Raw genomic sequence first — 21,666 nt, forward strand, 5'->3', positions numbered from 1 at the left:
GGCAAGACGCTGCCGTCTCCCTCCTTGGGACAGTGATCAGGCTTTGGGTGGGAAGGCTCTGACTCTGTTCAGCAGCTCATTGACGGCGGTTCGTCTCTGTGGTTTATCACCACAACAGTTGGAGCTGCAGTCATGTCTTTGTTTTCCTCATGAAGTGTGGAAGCTTTACATGTTGAGACGTCGGTTGGTTCATGTTTTAGTCGGGTCACAATTTTCTCAAGTATTTATCAAACCCAGAAACCTGGTTGAAGGTCTGCAGCTTCCGGGACCTTGTGCCGCCACCTGCCTCAATATTATTTCTCAGCCACCAGGATACGTGATGCACTTTTAAACCTCTTTGACACTTTGCCTGCACTCGGCTGTTCGATACAGAACAATGGGTGGAGGGTTTCTTTTAAACTTGGATAAACTTTAAGTGAAGTTTGAGGACTGAGCACAAGACAGGAGTTCTGGAGAACAACGCAACAGCAGGAACACGGAGAACCGTCAAGGTCAGATGGAAAAGTCAGTCCACCGCTGGACGGTTGATCATTTATTGACCATTTACCTTCAGAGTCGGTCACATAGAAAATAACCATGAAGATGTAAAACCATGAGAGCTCCACTCAAAGAGTTTCAAAACATGAGCAACATGTGGCTCTACAGCCCGTCTGGAGCGGCTCCCTGAAGGTTTGGCGACATTTTGTAGTAATAAACATCTTTAATTACACAACAGACTCAGAATGACCCCGATATCTTAGCCGACAAGATCTTTCACCTCCTCCTCCTCCTCCTCCTGGTCTCCTCCTCCTCCTGGTCTGGTCGCTCCACAAACCTTCAGTATTCTAAGTTTCTAGCTCCTCCTTGATTTTCCACCATTTAAATATTGGATCATAGGAGCTGCATTCAGAATCTGCTGTGTCTGTGTGAGCTGGACTGGCTCCACCCACACATGCCCATCTTGGGAAGAGGAGGAAGTACTTCCTCTCGTGGTGCCATGTGCCAGAGCAGAGCTTCCTAATTGTGGGAGGAGTCAAAGGGAGGGCCTACCTTGATTGGGATTGGCTGAACCCCCGATGACACTATATAGTGTAACCCATGTCTGCTACAGACGGCTGATGCACTCCAGCCCTCCGCCACAAGTGGCGCTAGCATAAAAATGGCCGACAGCCGGCACTTCCGGTCGGCAAGTCAATGCTTCCGCTGCGACAACGTACTGACTCGAGATCCAAACAAACCTTCAGAAAAGTACCATAACTTTGAAACTTCATCAGGACAGTTCACCAGATTTGACGGTGAGTGGTCGAAGCCCGGTCTCCACTGAACCAGTGCATTAGATTTCTGATCGCAGTGAGGAAAAAAGTTATTTTGTGTGAAAATCGCGACTTCCGGGTTAGCGCGATCGCGGATATCACTATTTAAAGTGTTTATATTTCAGATTGTTTTTGATTGTGTTGCGCAACTGTTTTTGATGATTGATTCGGGAAAGAAATTATTTTTATTTATGAAAATGAACTGTTAATTTGGTGAAACTTATAAGATTTTCTCCTGACCTTGTTTTCAGATCAGGTTTTTTTTCTCCCCCCCCTCCTGCCCCAGTATTCCTCTTCGAGAGGTGGCAAGCCGATCCGGTAGGACCCCCTTTATTCCTTTTTTTAGTTGCATCCACCGGATACAATTTTTGTTGGATTATGATTCTTTTCCATTCTCTTTTTGATCCATGAACTTTGTTTTTGGAAAAAGAATCTGACGAACTCTGAACTCTGTTTTTTTTGGAAACAAGATTCTGCTTTTCTTTTGACAGAAACACTAAAAGAAACGCTGACTAAAGGTCATACGGGTTTTTGTTAAACCATATCTTCGTGCAGTTATTGTTGTCATTGTTGTGTTTGTTATTGTCATGTACACTTTAAACCATTAATTTATATTTATGTGTTCAATGTGTTTAACTATTTTGTTTTCAATATAATTCACCTACAAAACCTGATTTCTGTGTCTCCGCTTTTCATTCACCCCAAGCTCCTATAAACGAATCTGGGTCCATTGCACTACTGAGCTTTAACCTTATAACTTAATTAAAATAAGCGTTACACGTGGCAAGCTAGCCAGGAGCTTGGTGTTTGAATGACATATTGTGTACACATTTGATTTTGATTGTTTTTGTTTGGTGCAATTATGGAATTTTTTTGAAAAATCTGGGGTAGATATTTTGAAATGTGTCATTATTTCTGGTGTTACCCACCCTAGCAAGGATGATGACATTTATAGTGTTCTCAAGGAATACGGTCGTTATAAATTAATAGCCGTAAATGACGAGACAAGTCCATTCTTTAAAAAACTGGTTGTCGAATACACATCAAACTCAGCTATTGCTGAGCTAAAAAAGATTCTGCCGTACACGCATATTTCAGAGCGCAACCCTGAATTAAAATTTTGCATTACACTTCCTGAATTTGAGAGCGCAGGCCCAGCGGAAGCAAAGGCAGATCCTCCTGATTACATGGAGGACCTTAAACATTTTGCCCGGAGGAGTGGACAGCCATTTGAGTGTGTGTTACAAAATGTGCTTTCTCAAATAAATAAGCACCTGATGTCTGTGGATGTGGGGCCACCTAGTGGTATTAAAGAACAAGGGGAGGATTCAGTGCAAAGTGTAGATCATGCAGCACTCTTGCCTGGCCAGCAGGGGTCACTTGCTGGAGCAACAGCACAACCAGCACTGTCACAAACTGCACCCAGATATTTCTCCCCAGAACAACAAAGACCACAGGCTCCATCACAAAGATTCTCACTCTCTCACGCTGATCTGAATCCACCTGACATACAGAGAGTCGTCGTGGAACACATAGTGAGAGCAGATGAGCTCACATCTCACTCGGTACCAAACTTAAGACTCCGTCCATTCTCTGGAAAAGTCCCCAAACCTACAAATGAAACTGATTATGAAACATGGAGATCTTACGTAGAACTGTTGCTGGCTGATGTAAACTTACCTCCGGTCCATGTCACCCGAAAGATCGTTGAAAGTCTGCTGTCTCCTGCTGCTGATGTTGTGATGGGTCTGAAGCCCGACACATTACCTTGTGTGTACTTACAGGTGTTGGACTCAACCTACTCCACAGTCCAAGATGGAGAAGAGCTGTTTGCCCAGTTTCTCAACACGCTTCAGGATTCTGGTGAAAGGTCCTCTAGTTATCTTCAGCGTCTGTTACTAACAATAAACACAGTCGTGAAGAGAGGCGGAGTCGCAGCAGCAGACATCGACAAGCATCTGTTGAGACAGTTCTGTAGAGGGTGCTGGGATAATGACATCATCACAAAGCTGCAGCTGGAACAGAAACGGGAAAATCCACCGGCATTTGCAACGTTGCTCCTCCTCCTAAGGACTGAAGAGGACCGACAGTTGGCTAAGGAGAGCCTAATGAAAAAACATATCGGTTTCTCCAAGCAGCGTGCATCACTCCATGCCCAGACATGTTCTTGCAGCCATAATGATACAAAAACATCCTCATCCTCATCCATAGATGAACTGAAACAGCAAGTGCAGAAGCTGCAGCAACAAATGTCAACACTGCTCGCACAGCCGACATATACCTCTGTCAAAGCTCCCAACCGCAACAAACCTTTTATGTCTCAGCCATCAAGCAGCAAGATGCAGAGCACAAGACCCCGAGACGGTTTTTGCTACAAATGTGGAGATGATGGCCACATTGCTACTAACAGCAAGCAACCAGCGAATCCAGGCCTGGTGCAACAAAAGAAATTTCGACTTCAGCAAAGACAAGGACAGTGGGACGGAAACAATAATCAGAAACAGTTAAACTAGATTCAGCCTCTTCTGTGGGACAAGCAGAGGCTGCAGCGACATCACAGCATCCCAAACAGAGATCTCAACACCAGTTCAATACACTGCCAAGAGGACTCATCGGTACCAAATGCACTGCTCAAATCATCATTAAGGGAACCCTGATCAACTGTCTGCTGGATACGGGTTCACAAGTCACCACCATTCCTGACTCTTTCTACCATGCTCATCTATCAGACCATGAAATCAAACCTCTGGACGACCTTCTTGAAGTTGAAGGGGCAAATGGCCAGGTTGTGCCTTACCTGGGCTACATAAACCTGGACATCACGTTTCCTCCAGACTTCCTTGGGACTCCGATAGATGTAGCCACATTGGCTTTGGTGGTGCCTAATGTCAAGACTTCCCAGCCGTTCATCTTGGTAGGAACAAATACTCTTGACACCGTATATGCTCTCTCCAGTGAACACAGTTCTAATTTCCACCCTGTTCCCTGTGGGTACCGTACTGTTATGAAAATCCTGGAACATAGACACAAAATGAGCAGTGAGGAACATCATGGAATGGTTAGACTGCGCAGCACTGCTCCACAACTCATTCCTGCTGGAGAAATCGTCCTTCTGGAAGGCATTGCAGTTGAACACTCCCTGCAAGCAGAAAAAGCGGTCATGATTGAACATCCTTCCTCATTCAACTTACCTGGAGGATTGATGGTACAGTCTTGTCTTGTTGATTTCCCTGGTTCTCATCCTGTGGTCTTGCCCGTTCCTGTGAAAAACGAGTCAGACCATGATGTGATCCTACCCCCTCGAGCCATGCTCGCTGAAATAAGTGCTTTCCAATCTGTGTCCTGTGGTTCTCCCGCTACTTCAGACCACAGTCCATCCAACTCTCCTGAGCCATTGTTCAATTATAACTTTGAAAATTCTCCTCTCACTGCTGAGTGGAAAAACAGAATCATTGCAAAACTCAACAGCATTCCAGACGTTTTTGCAAAACATGATATGGATTTTGGAAAAACGGACAGGGTAAAGCATCAGATAAAGCTCCTTGATCCAACACCATTCAAACAGAGACCTCGACCCATACATCCTCAAGATTTGGATGCCGTCAGGAAACATCTGCAAGAGTTGTTTGATTCCGGAGTAATCAGAGAGTCCGACTCACCTTTCGCCTCACCAATCGTGGTTGTCAGAAAGAAGAACGGAAGTGTCAGGTTTTGTATTGATTACAGGAAGCTCAACGTACAGACAATCGAGGATGCATATGCTCTTCCCAAACTCGAAGACACATTCACAGCACTAACACGTTCCCAATGGTTCTCATTTTTGGACTTAAAGTCTGGGTATTATCAAATAGAAATGGATGAAAAGGACAAATGTAAAATTGCCTTTGCACTCGGATTTTGGGAATCTAATCGAATGCCCCAAGGGGTCACCAATGTGCCATCAACGTTTCAACGCTTGATGGAAAAGTGCTTCAGAGAGATGAATTTGAAAGAGGTGCTTGTATTCATCGATGACCTCATTGTTTTTGCCCCCACGTTGGAGGAACATGAGGCAAGACTGATGAGAGTCCTGGAACGCCTCAAGGATTTTGGGCTGAAACTTTCAGTTGAGAAATGCTCCTTTTTCCAGACCTCAGTACGATACTTGGGACACATTGTGTCAAAGCACGGCGTTGAAACGGATCCTGACAAGATCGAAGCCCTGAGAACCTGGCCTGTCCCTAACACCTTAAAAGAACTCCGATCATTCCTAGGGTTTTCTGGATATTACCGGAGATTTGTGCAAGTATACTCCACTAGTGTGAAGCCACTCCATGTACTTACATCTGGATATCCACCATCACAAAAGAAATTAAAGCCCTTGGTCAAACCTGAACTCTACCTCAATCCCAAAGAGCCATTTGGGGGTCGCTGGACATCTGCCTGCCAAGCAGCATTCGAGGCTATAAAAGAAAAACTTACTTCAGTGCCAGTGCTTGCTTTCGCCAATCCACAGAAGCCCTACATTTTGCACACCGACGCCAGTTCCACCGGGCTAGGTGCTGTATTATATCAAGAGCAGGATGGCGAAAAGAGAGTTATTGCTTACGCCAGCCGAGGACTGTCGAAAAGTGAGTCAAGATACCCAGCGCACAAGCTGGAATTCCTCGCCTTAAAATGGGCCGTCACCGAGAAATTTAACGATTATCTGTACGGAACAGATTTCACTATAGTAACCGACAGTAATCCGTTAACTTATCTCCTCACTTCAGCCAAACTCGACGCTACGAGCTACCGCTGGTTGGCTGCTCTCTCCACCTACACCTTCAAGATCACTTACCGGGCTGGAAAGCAAAATGTAGATGCAGATGGTCTTTCGCGCAGACGTCATGGAGAACTCTTACTCGACCTGATGTCTCAGAAAGAAAAGGAAAGAATTCTCAGGTTCACTGAGCAACATCTTGAAAGTCCCAATGTCATATCCATTGATCAACACACGGTTCAAGCTCTTTCAGATCGACAGCTGATATGTAGTGCTCCCGATTCAACTCCTGATTATGCACTCGTTCACTCGCTGTCCATGTCCGCTGACAGTCTGCCAGATAGCTATACTGCTGACGAGCAGTTTGCATCCTTGGTGGTCCCTCAGCTGAGCCCATTTGAAATCGCTGACAAGCAACGCATTGACCCCGTTCTGAAACACGTGATAGCACAGCTGGAGACAGGTGAATCACCATTACCTGCCTTGAGAGCTGAACTGCCAGAGTTGCCACTCTTTCTGCGAGATTTAAATCATTTGAAGCTCCAGAGTAACATCCTCGTGCGGAGGAGGCAGCTTGGGCCACAGCTCCAACATCAATTGGTGCTACCACTAGAGTGTCGTGCAGACGTGCTGTCAAGCTTACACGACCACATGGGTCATATGGGCATGGAACGCACCTTGGATTTTGTACGGAATCGTTTTTCACTGGCCACGGATGGCCAACGATGTGCAAACCAAGGTGAGAACGTGTGAAAGATGCATAAAACGAAAAGCTTTACCAGAGAAAGCTGCACCTTTGGTGAACATCCAAACTTCGCATCCACTTGAGCTTGTGTGTATTGACTTTTTGACGTTGGAACCTGAAAAGAGCAAAACGAAAGACATCTTGGTCATCACTGATCACTTTACTAAGTATGCTATTGCCATACCTACTCCGAACCAAAAGGCAAGAACCGTTGCCAAATGCCTCTGGGAAAATTTCTTTGTACACTATGGCATTCCTCAGAAACTTCACAGTGACCAAGGTACTGACTTCGAATCACGAACAATCAAAGAACTCTGTGCACTTGCAGGAATCCACAAGATTAGAACCACTCCGTATCATCCAAGAGATAACCCTGTTGACAGATTTAACAGGACCCTGTTGGACATGCTCAGAACACTCGCAGAACAAGAAAAATCACATTGGAAGGACTTCGTCAAACCACTCGTACATGCGTATAATTGCACGCGAAACGACACCACTGGATTCTCACCATACGAGCTGATGTTTGGTCGCCAACCCCGACTCCCAATCGATCTTGTTTTTGGCCTCCCTGTGTGTAAACCCAGTCAGAATCACACTGACTACGTCCAGAAGTTGCGGTCACACTTGGATAAGAGCTATCAACTAGCTTCTGAAAATGCAGAGAAAAGCATGCTGAGAAACAAAACCCGTTTCGATCGAAATATCACTGCATCAGAACTGGAAGTGGGAGATCGTGTACTCGTCCGAAACGTACGACTGAGAGGGAAGCACAAAATCGCTGACAAATGGGAATCCGACATCTACGTGGTGGTAAAGAAAGCTGCACCACTGTCCGACGTGAACATACCGACAAGCCGCTGAGAACTCTCCATTAAGATCTACTTTAACCCTGTGGATACTTACCTGCCAAGTCCCAAGTCCAGCCAGTACCTATCAAAAACCCCGCCAAACCTTCCTCACCTGCAACAGATCCTGAAAATGAACTGCTGTCCGAAGATGATATCTTTCAAGCGAACTGGTATGAACCAATTACCTCCGAACCTGTCCGTTTGATCACCACTGTGGATATCCCAAGACAACAGTTGGAAGCTGCTAGAGACAGCTCAGAATCACAGCCAGAGTCATTTTCTGTGTCATCTACCACAGCACTTCAACCTGTAACAGAATTTGAATCACCCATACAACACGGTCTATCACCCGAGTACTCTGAATCTGAAGCTGCTATCTCAGACCTTGGACCTGACTTACCTGCTGAAGATTCCTCAGAAAATGATACCCCTGCTGAAGCACCAGATGCTCACTTACCTGATCCTGATACATCTACCTCTGATGCTGACCCACCAGTAAGAAGCTCAACACGAGCTAGACGCCCTCCAGAGAGACTGCAGTATGGCGAATTGGGTCAGCCACTGTTGAAAAGTATGCAGTCGCTCTTTGATGGCCTGGGCAAAGTTTTTTCCTTTGCCATAAGGGAAGATGAGAACCCTCCTCATACCTCTGGCCAGCCATCGTGACGATGCCAGTCCAGCCCATGTACAGGGACGTACATGAGGTTAGGGGGGGACCCTGTAACCCATGTCTGCTACAGACGGCTGATGCACTCCAGCCGAAAAAGTCAAGTCAGCTTTATCTATTTATACAGCACTTAAAAAAAAAACATAACAACTTAAACACAAGAATAAAAATGTGTAAAAAGAAAACATCAAAATTGGTTAAAATAGCTTAGAAAGGAAAAACTGCTTTAAAAAACCAAAATTACTAAAATAGAAAAAATAATGGTAAAATGTCTTGAATTGTTAAAACTGTTTACATTTCTAAAACAAGATGAACCACTAAAAAGTAAAACATTCAGAAAAAAAAAGCCAAAACATGTCAAACTAAATCCACTAAAGTGTCTTTAAAAAGGAGTGAAACTGCAATAACCCGCCGCACTAATCCTAACGGAATCTTTCTTCTACATTCTACTAATGGAACCGTGAGACTAGGCAGTTTTTGAAGACATGGCAAAACTTTTAACAATGGACTGTTTCAAATATTAAAACTCCGTGCAGCAGAAGACATTTTGGTTCCATCATGAGTTTGCATGTTCTTCCTGGGAATACGTGGGTTTTCTCTCAGTACCACAGTTTCCCTTCCACAACCCAAAAGACTTCCTTTTTACACAAACTCTATATCGCCCGCCTCCGTTTGACCACATGTCCGTCTCACTCAGCCTCGCATCAAGCCCCTCCTCCTTCCCTCCGTCCCTCCTTCCCTCCGTCCCTCCTTCCCTCCTTCCCTCCGTCCCTCCCTCCTTCCCTCCGTCCCTCCGTCCCTCCGTCCCTCCAGGTGTTGGTTTGTCGGTGTGTACTATTCAGAGGTGAGAGTCTGTATATTTGGTTGTAGATGAGCTTTATGCTCACACTTGAATGAGGTCCTTTATCATGCAGGCACCGTCTCCCAGGATCAATGGCCCAGGCTGCTGTATACATAATGTATACATAATGTACACAACAGCAGCAATGACAGTTTATACCCGCATAAATATTTGATTCACTGTTTGCAGGGAACTAAAGTTTGAGCTCAGCAGACCCACACAGTCGGCCATCATGGAATCTCATGGATTTTATATTTGGTGGCCACGAGATCGTCACATTTCAATGTATTCAGACTTTTCCTTCATAAAGTATAAAGTATAGGCCCAGATTTACCAAACACAAACGACTGACAGCATTTCTCCTCCAGTTGCTTTGCAGCAGGGATTTCAAAGTGTAATAAAAACACATACATCGAGACATTAACTCTGAAACATATATTCATATTTACAGGTGATTGTACCTCATTGTTACACAAGTGTTAAATACAGGGAGGACGTTCAAGCAGAAAGCTGCTGAACACCGGTGTTCTCCGGAGCTGCAGACGTCTTCCAGAAGAGAAACAGGATTTCACATCTTTTAACTTCCTAAAACACAAAGTCAAGTCATTTTTCAGCTGCAACAGAATTCAAGGAAAACCCCACAAGCTTTGATTTGTCTGTATTTTTTCACCCGGAGACATAAAAAATGACCTCAAATCACTATTTCTTGGCCATGAATTAGTATTTCATGGCCTCAATTTCCAATTTCCTTGTCATAAATGACTATTCTGTCGCCTAAAATTACTATTTTGTGGCCTAAAATTACTAGTTCATGGTCATAAATTACTATTTTGTAGCCTTAAATCTCAATTTCATGGACTCAAATTAATATTTCTTAGCTATTCATTTCGATTCACTATTTCCTTTCCATTATCTATTTTATGGCCACAAATTTAGAAAGTTATATTTCAGATATCATGTCCGAGGCTCTGGACACATCAGCTGTTGTAAAAGTTTTTTTTTCCACGTTTTATTTTTGAAAAACCAGTCAGTGTCCCAAGTAGTAAATGTTTTCTAAATATCTTGTGGAGAAACATGTAACAGGTGGTTTATACTGCTTTTAAAAACAGCACGCATCCATATAATATACTAATTCTATTACTTTGTGTACCTGCTGCACCTGCACACTTTCATAAGACACAGGAAACTCATCGCTATTTAACAGTGTTATGCTGCCATCTAGTGGTGACATGTGGAAACACATTCCAGTAAAGCCACAGAAAAATAAGATGAATTTTCTCAGGTGTTTCTTTACTTTGAACCAAAACCTCCTTCATGCGTGTCAAACTGTGAAGATTTGGGGATTTTATACACCTTGAAGTTTGGCTCAATGCATTTGATTAATCAAAATTCAATCTTTTACCCTTTAAAACAAAAAAGAGCTATGATGCATTTTTAAACATCAAGTCCATGTTACAGATTCAAACTGTTTATTTTTCATTTTTATTTATCCTAAACTGAGTCTTTGAACTTTTCAGTTGTTGGCTTTGTGGCAGAATAACCATTTTTAGTTGTTTTCAGATTGTTAATCTGTGCAGTTTGCATGTTCTCCCTGTCCATGGGTTTTATTTCCCCTTTATTCCTCCCAGAATAAAAACATACAATAAAGGTGGATCAGGGGTTCGGAAATTTTCTCGTAGGTATGACTTTGACAGAATCAGTTTTGGTGCAACACAATGATGAACTGAATAAAACTGCAATCTATTGAGTTAAAATCAATAGATCATTCATGTGTTCATTGATTTGGGTTAAATAAAGTAATTAATGTTTCATAAAAGATCTAAACTGATCAATTTCATCTTTTCTGCTTATCTTCAGTTGTAAAAGTGAATATTATTCACTTTAAATCATTCTGTAAAGTATTCAGTGTGATTTATGTGACACAAATGAAAAACTCAGAGTTTCAGATGAGAAAAACCAAAAGTCTTTAAAATGTGCAGATGGACACTCGGGAATAGAATCAGGTACAGACCAACTCTCCTTAAAGACTCATCTAAATGTTACCAGAAATTACAACACAAGAATAAAAGATCAATTTTTAACAGTCCATTTATTAAAGTTAAAATAGGAGTTAAGGATGTTCATCACTCTTTGGTTGTATTGATCCAAACGAGACTTTAGGAAGGTAAAGAAGGTCCAGAATCCAAAGAAGTGATGCTGAAGGGGAAGAAATGAAAATGAAATCTGGATGATGGGATAATGAGGAAGTGGAATTCTCCAGAAAATCAATGCAAAAGCAGAAACGAGTCCACCACACAAAACCGCACCACTTCTAATGGATTGAGGGAAAAGCTTCAGCAGAAACATCCAATACAGCCTAAATAGGTTTATTAGAAGTTCTGTCCTTTTATATAAAGTGCAGAAGCTAAATTTGATTATGTATAAGCAGTGAATTATATTTTTCTAAATAGAAAACAGCTTGGTTTTTAAATATCATGCTACGGAGCATTCAACAAGCAGAAAAGGCTTCAGGTGACTCAAAACTGAACGACACTAAACAAACCTGCTAACTTCCATTTTATGTTCAATCCCATCAAGGTAAGGTTCATTTGGACCGTTTAAAAAGTGTCAAATGCTGGAATCTAAACACATTCAAGAGTTTGGTTCTACTCTCACATGTCTAGGACAGATATTTCTACGTCTTCTGGCATCTGCTGGTTGTTTCTCCCTACATCTCGGCGCGCTGGGTGCTTGTTGGAAGCTGCTCTCCCAGACTCTGGGACCCGGGCCAAGACGCTCCGCCGGCCGAGGCTCCAGGTCCGGAGCGTCTCCGGCGCATCAATCGAAGTAATAGGTCTGCACAAAGATGTCTTCTCGGCCCCGGTAGACGGGGGAGGAGTTGTAAATGAGGGCTGCGTCCTCCTCCTCGGGACTGGAGAACCGGTGCTGGCTCTTCATGGCTGCAGGAGGGAAATGTTGAGATGGAGCTTCAACGATTCTTTAACAAGCGTTTAAGAGTCGAATGTGCCGGAAACAACATCGACACCATGGAGAATTTAAAAGAGGCTGTTAACCATGAGGCCTTTGGGCCAAAACCTGGAACCGGCTCCAATCCAGATGAAATGCAAAGAAAATGGCAAAAACTGTAAAGCAAACATTGATTTTTTTTAATCCTATAAGGTCGTTGTACGAACACCTTATTCTTCATTACGGAGCGAGAAGAATCAGCCTCGCTGAAACGTCTTTCCCCGCCGCTCGGAAGGTCAGATTTTAAGCTTTTTAACCGGCCAAGTAAAACCAGAGTCATGATAAAAAAATAAAGGTGATATGTTGGGCCGGGTTCAGTTGGTTCCGTTTTATTTGTTGTTGCACATTTTGTGTATTATTATAAAATGGCTTTCTATGCAGGTAGCTCTATGGCCCCCTATGAGCTAGACTCAATAGTTCTATATAGTTACTTAAAAAACATCATGATCTAAAAGAATATATATATGTATTCTAAATGTTCCTTAAAAATCATAGAAACACTAAAAATACAGACTAAAACTCTCAAAATGTAACGTGGAAGTTAAAAAACATGGCGCTGAAATACATTTGCGTGACTTTTAAAGTCACAAAAATAACCAATAAAAAAGACTTTAATATGAGTAATTTGTATAATTTGAATTGTGTTTGATACAAATTTCTTTTAAATGCATTAAAACATATATAGATATATTTAGTTTGAAATCTGGACCATTTGGAAGCTTAATTTGCGGCTGAATTGGAGCTTCTTGCGGGTCAGTTCTGGCCCCCGGGCTTTATGTTTGAAACCTCTACTTTAAGCCAACAGCCACATTAAATCATTAAGATTAGTCCAGAAACTAATTTCACTTGGCAAGAGAACTAGAACCCAATCTAACATATTTCCATTAGCAGTTATTATTGCCTTTAAATCAAGTTGACAGAAGCATATTTATGGACACAAACACATATTTGTAAAAGGTAAAAACGCCTCCAGACGTCAGTCTTCACCTTCAGAGACGAAGAAGCTGGCGGTGTAGAACGACGCCCTCACAGCCGAGGTGGAATGGACCATTCCGGACTTTTCGATCCACTCGAAGGGGCTTTTCTCCGGATGCCACTGCACCGCATAGAACGGGTAGTATTTGGCTGGACACAACAAACAGACTTATTTTTCTCTTTTTGATCAACATAATTCTCAAAGTCAAAGTTAGAGGGCGGGAACGTGTCAAAGCCTGAGTAAAACCCACAAAGCTTAAATACAGCAGCTGGGGAAGAGGAGTGTCAATTGAATTCTTAAGAGGTTGACGTTATAAGGTGGTGCTGCCCTCTAGTGGACTCTTGTCTAAATGCTGTTCATCGCTTCCCTTTTCTGTCGGTGTGTTTACAGCAGGGTTTTAAGCAGCGAGCCGTCCAGACGTCATTTGGACGGTCACTTTTCAGAAAAGTTGGATGAAAAAATAGCAACATGTTGCTCAAAGCCTCTAAAATATGTATAATGACCGTCACTACTCGCCTCCGGCTAATTTGACTTAAATTCTTCTTTTTCCGCCAAAATATAGCAAATTATCAGCTCAAGAACACAACTGACTTCCTGTTTGTGTGACGCCCAGTAATAACCAACGTGATTGGTCAACTGATACCATGTGGTATACACGTTTTGAAAGGCGGCCTCTGATTGGTTCATAATTCTCTGACTCATCCTGATGCTGTGACGCTGCAGGAAACACCAGTGAAGGTAGTAGTGTGTCATTTGCAGACGGTCCCTGCAGGCTGTCCAGCTCTGGTCCCTGAGCAGAGCTTCTTCCTCCACAAAGTGAAGATGAGCTGAATAAAGAGTGGTACCTTCCATGGTGGAGATGAACTCCTTCTCTCCATCACTGTTGGTCGACAGGATTTTGTAAAACCTCTTCAGCTTGTCGTTCCGCGTGTAGTTCTGCAGGTTCAAACAGGTTTTTTCATTAAAGTAGAACCAGCTCGGCTCTCTTATATCGTTTTCCAAGCTTCTTCTCGTAGCGAGAACTCCTGCATCAGTTATGAAATCCAGAAAATTTAAATAAGCTTCCGGGAAGCAGCGTTCAACGTTGGTGAACTGAGATTCTGGTAAACTGAGCTTTACCATCAGGCATGTGCTGCATCAGTTATGAAATCCAGAAAATTTAAATAAGCTTCCGGGAAGCAGAGAAAAAGCTTCGAGGAACTTCAGCTTCAAAACAAGAATCTTTCACATGTTTGTATCATGAGCATCTGGGAACCTTCCAAAATGAAAATAAAAACTGGAAAATGAAGGAAACCGTCACATTTTGGAATTTAAACTCACTCTTTGCTCATTTTCTATAAAACCAGAAAGGAGACAGTTCTTTTTATTCTAAATGAAGTTAAGAGAACAACAGTGAAGTTTTGAATTCAACGTTGGTGAACTGAGATTCTTTCTCATAAAAAACTTCAGACATGAAGTGTTGGCTGGTAAATAAAGAGGCAAAGAGCAAGAATGAAGATTTCAACCTCTTTTCTTGTTGCATTCACACAGAATATCTAATCTACTGGCTGAAAGGTCAAAGGTAAAGCAGATTAAATGGATAAAACTACAACAACAATTTAAAATGGGATATTGGAAATAAGATGTTAAAAAACAAATGAAGGTAAAGAGAGGAAAGGAGGTGAAAGAGGAAGATACCTGCACCGAGAGGCTCCACTTGTGGAAGTTTGAAGTGACGTTTTCTTCTGCAAGAGACGCCAGAAGATCTTTAGGGAAACTTCTGAACATCCGGCTGGACTGAGCCGCTGTGGAGGGAGGGAGGGAGAGGAAGAGAGGGATGGATGGAGGGAGGGAGGGAGGGAGAGGAAGAGAGGGATGGATGGAGGGAGGGAGGGAGGGAGGGAGGGAGGGAGAGGAAGAGAGGGATGGATGGAGGGAGGGAGAGAGGGGGGGAAGGAGAGAGGGAGGAAGAGAGAGAGAGAGGGAGAGGAAGAGAGAGAGCGGGAGGGAGGGAGAGAGAGAGAGAGGGAGAGGAAGAGAGAGAGAGGGAGGGAGAGGAAGAGAGGGGGGAGGGAGGGCGAGGAAGAGAGGGATGGAGGGAGGGAGGGAGGGAGGGAGAGAGAGAGAGAGGGAGAGGAAGAGAGAGAGAGGGAGGGAGAGGAAGAGAGAGAGGAAGAGAGAGAGAGGGAGAGGAAGAGAGAGAGAGGGAGGGAGAGGAAGAGAGAGAGAGGGGGAGGAAGAGAGAGAGGGGGAGGAAGAGAGGGATGGAGGGAGGGAGGGAGGAGAGATGTTTCTTACAGACGAAAGGTTTAACAGAGAGAATAACTAGAAGTGATCGATTCATGAGAAAAGTGAAAGAAAAAGAGGAAATATTCAGAATTGGAGTTTCTACCAAGATACAAACTTTAGGAACCGAAACTCAGGATACCAGAGTAGAGGAGGAGGAGTAACTAAAGAGTAAAGTAGTACCAGAGTAGAGGAGGAGGAGTAACTAAAAAGTAAAGTAGTACTAGAATAGAGGAGTAACTAAAGAGTAAAGTAGTGCCAGAATAGAGGAGGAGGAACTAAAGAGTAAAGTAGTACCAGAGTAGAGGAGTAACTAAAGAGTAAAGTAGCAGAGTAGAGAAGGAGGAGTAACTAAAAAGTAAAGTAGTACCAGAGTAGAGGAGTAACTAAAGAGTAAAGTAGCAGAGTAGAGGAGGAGGAGTAACTAAAGAGTAAAGTAACAGAGTAGAGGAGGAGTAACTAAAGAGTAAAGTAGCAGAGTAGAGGAGGGATACCTGTGGTGAACTTGAGAGGCAGAGCCACAGCTCTGGTGTCGGTCAGAGTCAACAGGTTCTTGTTGGACGTGAGGACGGAGAGCTGCTGGAAGCCCTGGCAGGTTCCCCACAGGGGGAAGTAGTCTCCTGCATCGTTGGCCTGTGGAGGGTGAGAGGGTGGAGGATGAGAGGGTGGATGATGAGAGGGTGGTGGATGGAGGACGAGAGGGTGGAGGATGAGAGGGTGGTGGATGGAGAACGAGAGGGTGGAGGACGAGAGGGTGGAGGATGAGAGGGTGGAGGATGAGAGGGTGGAGGGTGGAGGACGAGAGGGTGGAGGACGAGAGGGTGGAGGATGAGAGGGTGGAGGGTGGAGGACGAGAGGGTGGAGGACGAGAGGGTGGCGGGTGGAGGACGAGAGGGTGGAGGACGAGAGGGTGGAGGATGGAGGACGAGAGGGTGGAGGTCCTACCTTCACAGCCAGGTGGTAGAAGATCTTTGCAGCTCGACTAAACAGAGAATTCTCCAGGTTGACGTTGCCTCCAGGAAGCAGCAACCTGCAGCCACATTGGAAATATTCAGATCAATTCTACAGAAACACGGAGAAATAAATATAAAAAGCTTTTCAGAAAATGTTCAACTCAACATTTCTACTATTAAATTAATAACTAGCATGTGTGATGTATAATTTCAGACGTAGACCATCAGTGATTTATCTCTTAAAATCACAGACTTGCAGCGATTAATGATGAAGATAAATATCCAAAAGCAGAATAAATCTAATATAATATAAAAAGAATTTAAAAGGGACGTTTCATCCGTCACTGTTTGGACCATGGTGAAATAAAACTATTAAACTCACCCGTTTATCGAGAAGAAGAGCTTTGAATATTCTTCTTCTGTTCGATTGATTCTGATAAAAACAAAATAAACGTCACGTCTTCCAGCAGGGAGATTAAAACTAGGATGTAATCCTGAAGCTGGTGAAGGATGATAAACTTGGATTAGATCGTATGTTTAATGAAGATGGATGGAAAATATGCAAATAAACCTGAAGAGAACAACAAACAAGGAGAGTATCGGATGTTTAACTTATTTTACAGGAAGATTCTCGCATAATAATGACAAAGAAAGACACACCTTCATTAAATATTCAGGTGACTGTAAGGTTCAAGTCAAAATTTACTTTATTGTTAATTCTGCTGTCCGTAGAAGACACACAGTGGAACTGAAATTTCAAATATTGGAATATAGACTAAATATAGAATCCAAAATAGGATGAATAAAGAGAATGAGGGCATGAAAAAGAGTGCAACAAGATTCAAAAACAGAAGTTAAAAAGTCTGAAATGTGTAATATATAACACATAAAAGAAGCAGTTCTTGTATTTGGGTAAAAGCTCCAACACCTTTGCATGATTTGTACCATTTCAACAGATTTTTACCTGAAAATCATTAAAAAAACTAAAGAATTAACTTTAATTCTGAGCATTGAACAATAGAATAGTATCAGTGCATTTGAACAAGTTTTCATTTATAAGTGACTGGAAAAGGTTTTAAGCTCAACAAGAACTAATTGTAGTTTGGCCCCGCCCATTTTAACCCGCATGACTTGCTTTAGCTGGAAATGTAACAACGACCCAAAATGTAATAAAATATAATGTAATAAACCCAAAATGTAGGAAAAAACAACAACCTTCAAACCAGCTTGTTTTACATCGTTCACCGTCTCACCTGATGGGAACAACCCTGGCGCCGGCGGCCTCCAGGTATTTCACGTAGCACGCCGCAATGTAAGAAATCCCATGTGCAAACTGGTCTCTTGGGAGGTTCTCCTGCGACAGCACACCTGAGAACCAGACGACAGGTTCCTGACCAAGTCTCAGGACACACACACACACACACACACACACACACACACACACACACACACACACACACACACACACACACACACACACACACACACACACACACACACACACACACACACACACACACACACACACACACACACACACACACACACACACACACACACACACACACACACACACACACACACACACACACACACACACACACACACACACACACACACACACACACACACACACACACACACACACACACACACACACACACACACACACACACACACACACACACACACACACACGAGAATGAATGGAAAGGACTATATACGTCAACTAGAGCTACATTCGGTAGAGCACAGAACTTCGCCAACGCCACATTTGTTTGTGGAACCAAGTTAGCATTTCTAGCATGATAGCCATTAGCTCACATCGATGCTAACTAGGTAGCTACATCACTGTGAAACACTGAGCAGGGAGCGTCTCCATGGCAACAGACGCTGATCTCCATGAGGTGCCTCCCTCTCCACTTTGTATGGGAACTTTTGTTTTTTTTCAGAGTTTTGGGGGATTTATTCAGAAACTATTCGCCGTCAACGTCCCACAATCTGATGGATTGGTCCTTTGATGATGACGAATCATCCCTGAAAATATCATGCAATTCAAGAGAGTAGTTTTTGCAAGAAGTTGGTCAAATACAAACATAAATAAAGAAATAAATACAAATAAATAAATTTGTAACTATGGACAAACCGATACCACAGAGTACTAACCCTTAGCTACATGATCAAGCCTAATTCATACTTCATACTTAAATTATATGTTATGTACTCGGAGTATGAAGGTTACTCATTTTGCGAGTACTTCTTGCAGTATCGGTGCATCCGTAAAGTCAACATGTTAATGACTCATGATGAAGTCAATAAAGCAGAACTTGGTTTGTTCTGTTTTTAATTGTCTACCTCTATATATATAATTATAAAATGCTGACTGTATTTACAATTCCACCTTTTTGAACAATGACAAAAGAGACAATTTTGATTCTATTCTGTTAAATTAGAATAAACGCAGGAAATAAGAGAAGTTGTACTCAGAATATGCTTTAGTTATTCGTAGTTTGTGAAATGACACATAATAAATGTTATTTCTTCCAGATATCCAGTAACCAATCTAAACCTAAGTTTTTGTTCCTCTTATTAATATTTATTGTTCTAATGCTGGTTTTTGCATCTTTGTTGATCATTTTGGCGTCAAACTCATTTCATTTCAGGCCACATTCAGCTCGGTGTCTTCTTCAGTAGTGAAATAGTGCCATAGTCACCTAGAAAATTAAATTCTAACATTGTTTTGTTTGTTTGTTGTGGCACTGATGAAAATGTGGATATTTTCATAAATAAACCAAACAATTACGTTGGGAAATGACTCTGATCTCAACATGAAGCCAAACTGAATGAAACTTTCTGGTGTGAAATATCCCCAAATCAACCCTCTCCTACAGCTGTTGCATTATGGGTGTTTTCACACCCTGACAGCATGGCTTTGAGGTTTGATAGCAGAGAGGTCGGTAGATTTCACAGCAGCATCACCGTTGTGTGTCTCTACTCTTAAAACATTTGTATTCAAATAAATCTAATTTTTACCATTTTCTCAAAGGTTTGTCCAGATTGGAGGCTCCTGCGGGCCAGTTTTGGCCCCCGGACCAAATGTTTGACACCCCTGGTACAGTACAGGTACTGGAGCTTCTTATGGGATAGTTTGTCTGTCGATATCAGAAAAATCCTGTTTTTGTGGAGGATTTTAAAGGCAAAATGAAAACTCAGTTTTTAGCCATTTCAATAGAAGGAGAGGTTCTACGTATTCTACTTCTGGGCTGGAAACTTGCAAATTCTAAGTATAAAGATTTTTTTTTGTTCCTTGCTACAATTCAAATAAATTTCTTCAACATTTCTAATTATAAAATAACTATTTTTGGCAGCAGAATGGGAAATATCTGAAGCAGAAGATGTTACAGGCAGTTAAAACTAAAGCATGATTTCTGTCTGGTTGGATATAAAGTGATGGAAGAAGAAAGAACCATTGTCCAATTAGATGCTTCAAGTTGAAATTTAAGAAAAAAAATCCGTTAGTTATTTTAGGTACTAAATGTGCATTCCTTTCCCCGCAGAAAACTGGTTTTCAGTGTCGGACACTTGCTCTTGACCCCCACAGGGACTCGTTTCATCTCCATCAGCGCACAAGGACAAGCGCAGACGCGCACAGTTTCTGCTGGAACATTCTGAATGAGAATTACGTAAGAGCTGTGACAGGCAGTGCACGCACAGCGTGTTTCCACGCGGGCTGGGAAAGACAAGAGACGGATCTTACCGATGATCGGTCTGGTGTTGAGCTGCGGGGCTGATGCCGCGGCGCACGGTGCCGGTGCGCACCGGAGAGCGGAGAGCACCGCGAACAGGACGAGAGGCGGTCGACACATTCAACACTGCGCAACTGCACAATTAGAGACAAGAACCAAACAAAACTCTGCAAATGAGGGTTAGCGGCGGTGCAGGTTACAGATGAATCCTGACAATGACAAATGTTTTACGCGTTTAAAAGAAGAAAAAGACGCAGGATTGTAAGATGGTGATCCGCGCAGAGGTGCGGACGTCTGAGAGGTGCTGCAGTGAGAACGAGAGTGTCTTCCTCTTTTATCTGCGTCTCAGCGTGGATCTCAGCCATAGATCTGTCTCACGTAGAAAACTTCCGGTTTGTCTTTCTCACCTAGAAATAGAGCAACCAGATCAGATGTTTGAAATGACTGAATGTCACCAGGTCAGGTGGAGAGCAGAACTGGACTGTACTTCATTGCAAGTAAAGGAACTAATATAGTAAAAATACTGAACAAAAAATAAAGAAGTGATCATTTTTTATCTTAAAAAGCAGACATTTGATAATGTTATGAGTTTAAATCAGCTCATCATACAAACAGCAAAGACCAGGAAAATGACATGAAGGTTTCCTGGAACATCCATCATCGATGCCACAGGTTTATCAGTTAAGGGACGCAGGTTCTGACAGCAGAAAGGCAGGACGCTGCCGTCTCCCTCCTTGGGACAGTGATCAGGCTTTGGGTGGGAAGGCTCTGACTCTGTTGCGCAGCTCATTGACGGCGGTTCGTCTCTGTGGTTTATCACCACAACAGTTGGAGCTGCAGTCATGTCTTTGTTTTCCTCATGAAGTGTGGAAGCTTTACATGTTGAGACGTCGGTTGGTTCATGTTTTAGTTGGGTCACAATTTTCTCAAGTATTTATCAAACCCAGAAACCTGGTTGAAGGTCTGCAGCTTCCGGGACCTTGTGCCGCCACCTGCCTCAATATTATTTCTCAGCCACCAGGATACGTGATGTACTTTTAAACCTCTTTGACACTTTGCCTGCACTCGGCTGTTCAATACAGAACAATGGGTGGAGGGTTTCTTTTAAACTTGGATAAACTTTAAGTGAAGTTTGAGGACTGAGCACAAGACAGGAGTTCTGGAGAACAACGCAACAGCAGGAACACGGAGAACCGTCAACGGTCAGATGGAAAAGTCAGTCCACCGCTGGACGGTTCACCATTTATTGACCATTTACCTTCAGAGTCGGTCACATAGAAAATAACCATGAAGATGTAAAACCATGAGAGCTCCACTCAAAGAGTTTCAAAACATGAGCAACATGTGGCTCTACAGCCCGTCTGGAGCGGCTCCCTGAAGGTTTGGCGACATTTTGTAGTAATAAACATCTTTAATTACACAACAGACTCAGAATGACCCCGATATCTTAGCCGACAAGATCTTTCACCTCCTCCTCCTCCTCCTCCTGGTCTGGTCGCTCCACAAACCTTCAGTATTCTAAGTTTCTAGCTCCTCCTTGATTTTCCACCATTTGAATATTGGATCATAGGAGCTGCATTCAG

General features: G+C 42.9%; 1 protein-coding gene across 2 annotated transcripts; it reads right to left on the reverse strand.

The window, feature by feature from the left end:
* Positions 1-11,080: 11,080 nt before the first annotated feature.
* LOC308109079 (gamma-glutamyl hydrolase-like) lies at positions 11,081-20,435 on the reverse strand. 2 transcript variants are annotated; one of them, XM_080462440.1, is made up of 9 exons: positions 20,095-20,435; positions 17,591-17,705; positions 16,720-16,770; positions 16,330-16,414; positions 15,879-16,017; positions 14,797-14,903; positions 13,965-14,055; positions 13,131-13,268; positions 11,081-12,076 (listed from the first exon to the last, which is right to left on the reverse strand). In XM_080462440.1, the coding sequence occupies exons 1-9, from the start codon at positions 20,201-20,203 to the stop codon at positions 11,955-11,957; spliced, it is 957 nt and encodes a 318-aa protein (XP_080318566.1). In that variant the 5' UTR covers positions 20,204-20,435; the 3' UTR covers positions 11,081-11,954. The 2 variants fall into 2 exon arrangements, with proteins under 2 accessions (XP_080318566.1, XP_080318567.1); XM_080462441.1 differs by having other exon boundaries at positions 14,797-14,843; positions 20,095-20,406.
* Positions 20,436-21,666: the final 1,231 nt, after the last annotated feature.

Source organism: Lipophrys pholis, assembly GCF_963383615.2.
Source record: "Lipophrys pholis genome assembly, chromosome: 4".
NCBI classification, from domain to species: Eukaryota; Metazoa; Chordata; class Actinopteri; order Blenniiformes; family Blenniidae; genus Lipophrys; species Lipophrys pholis.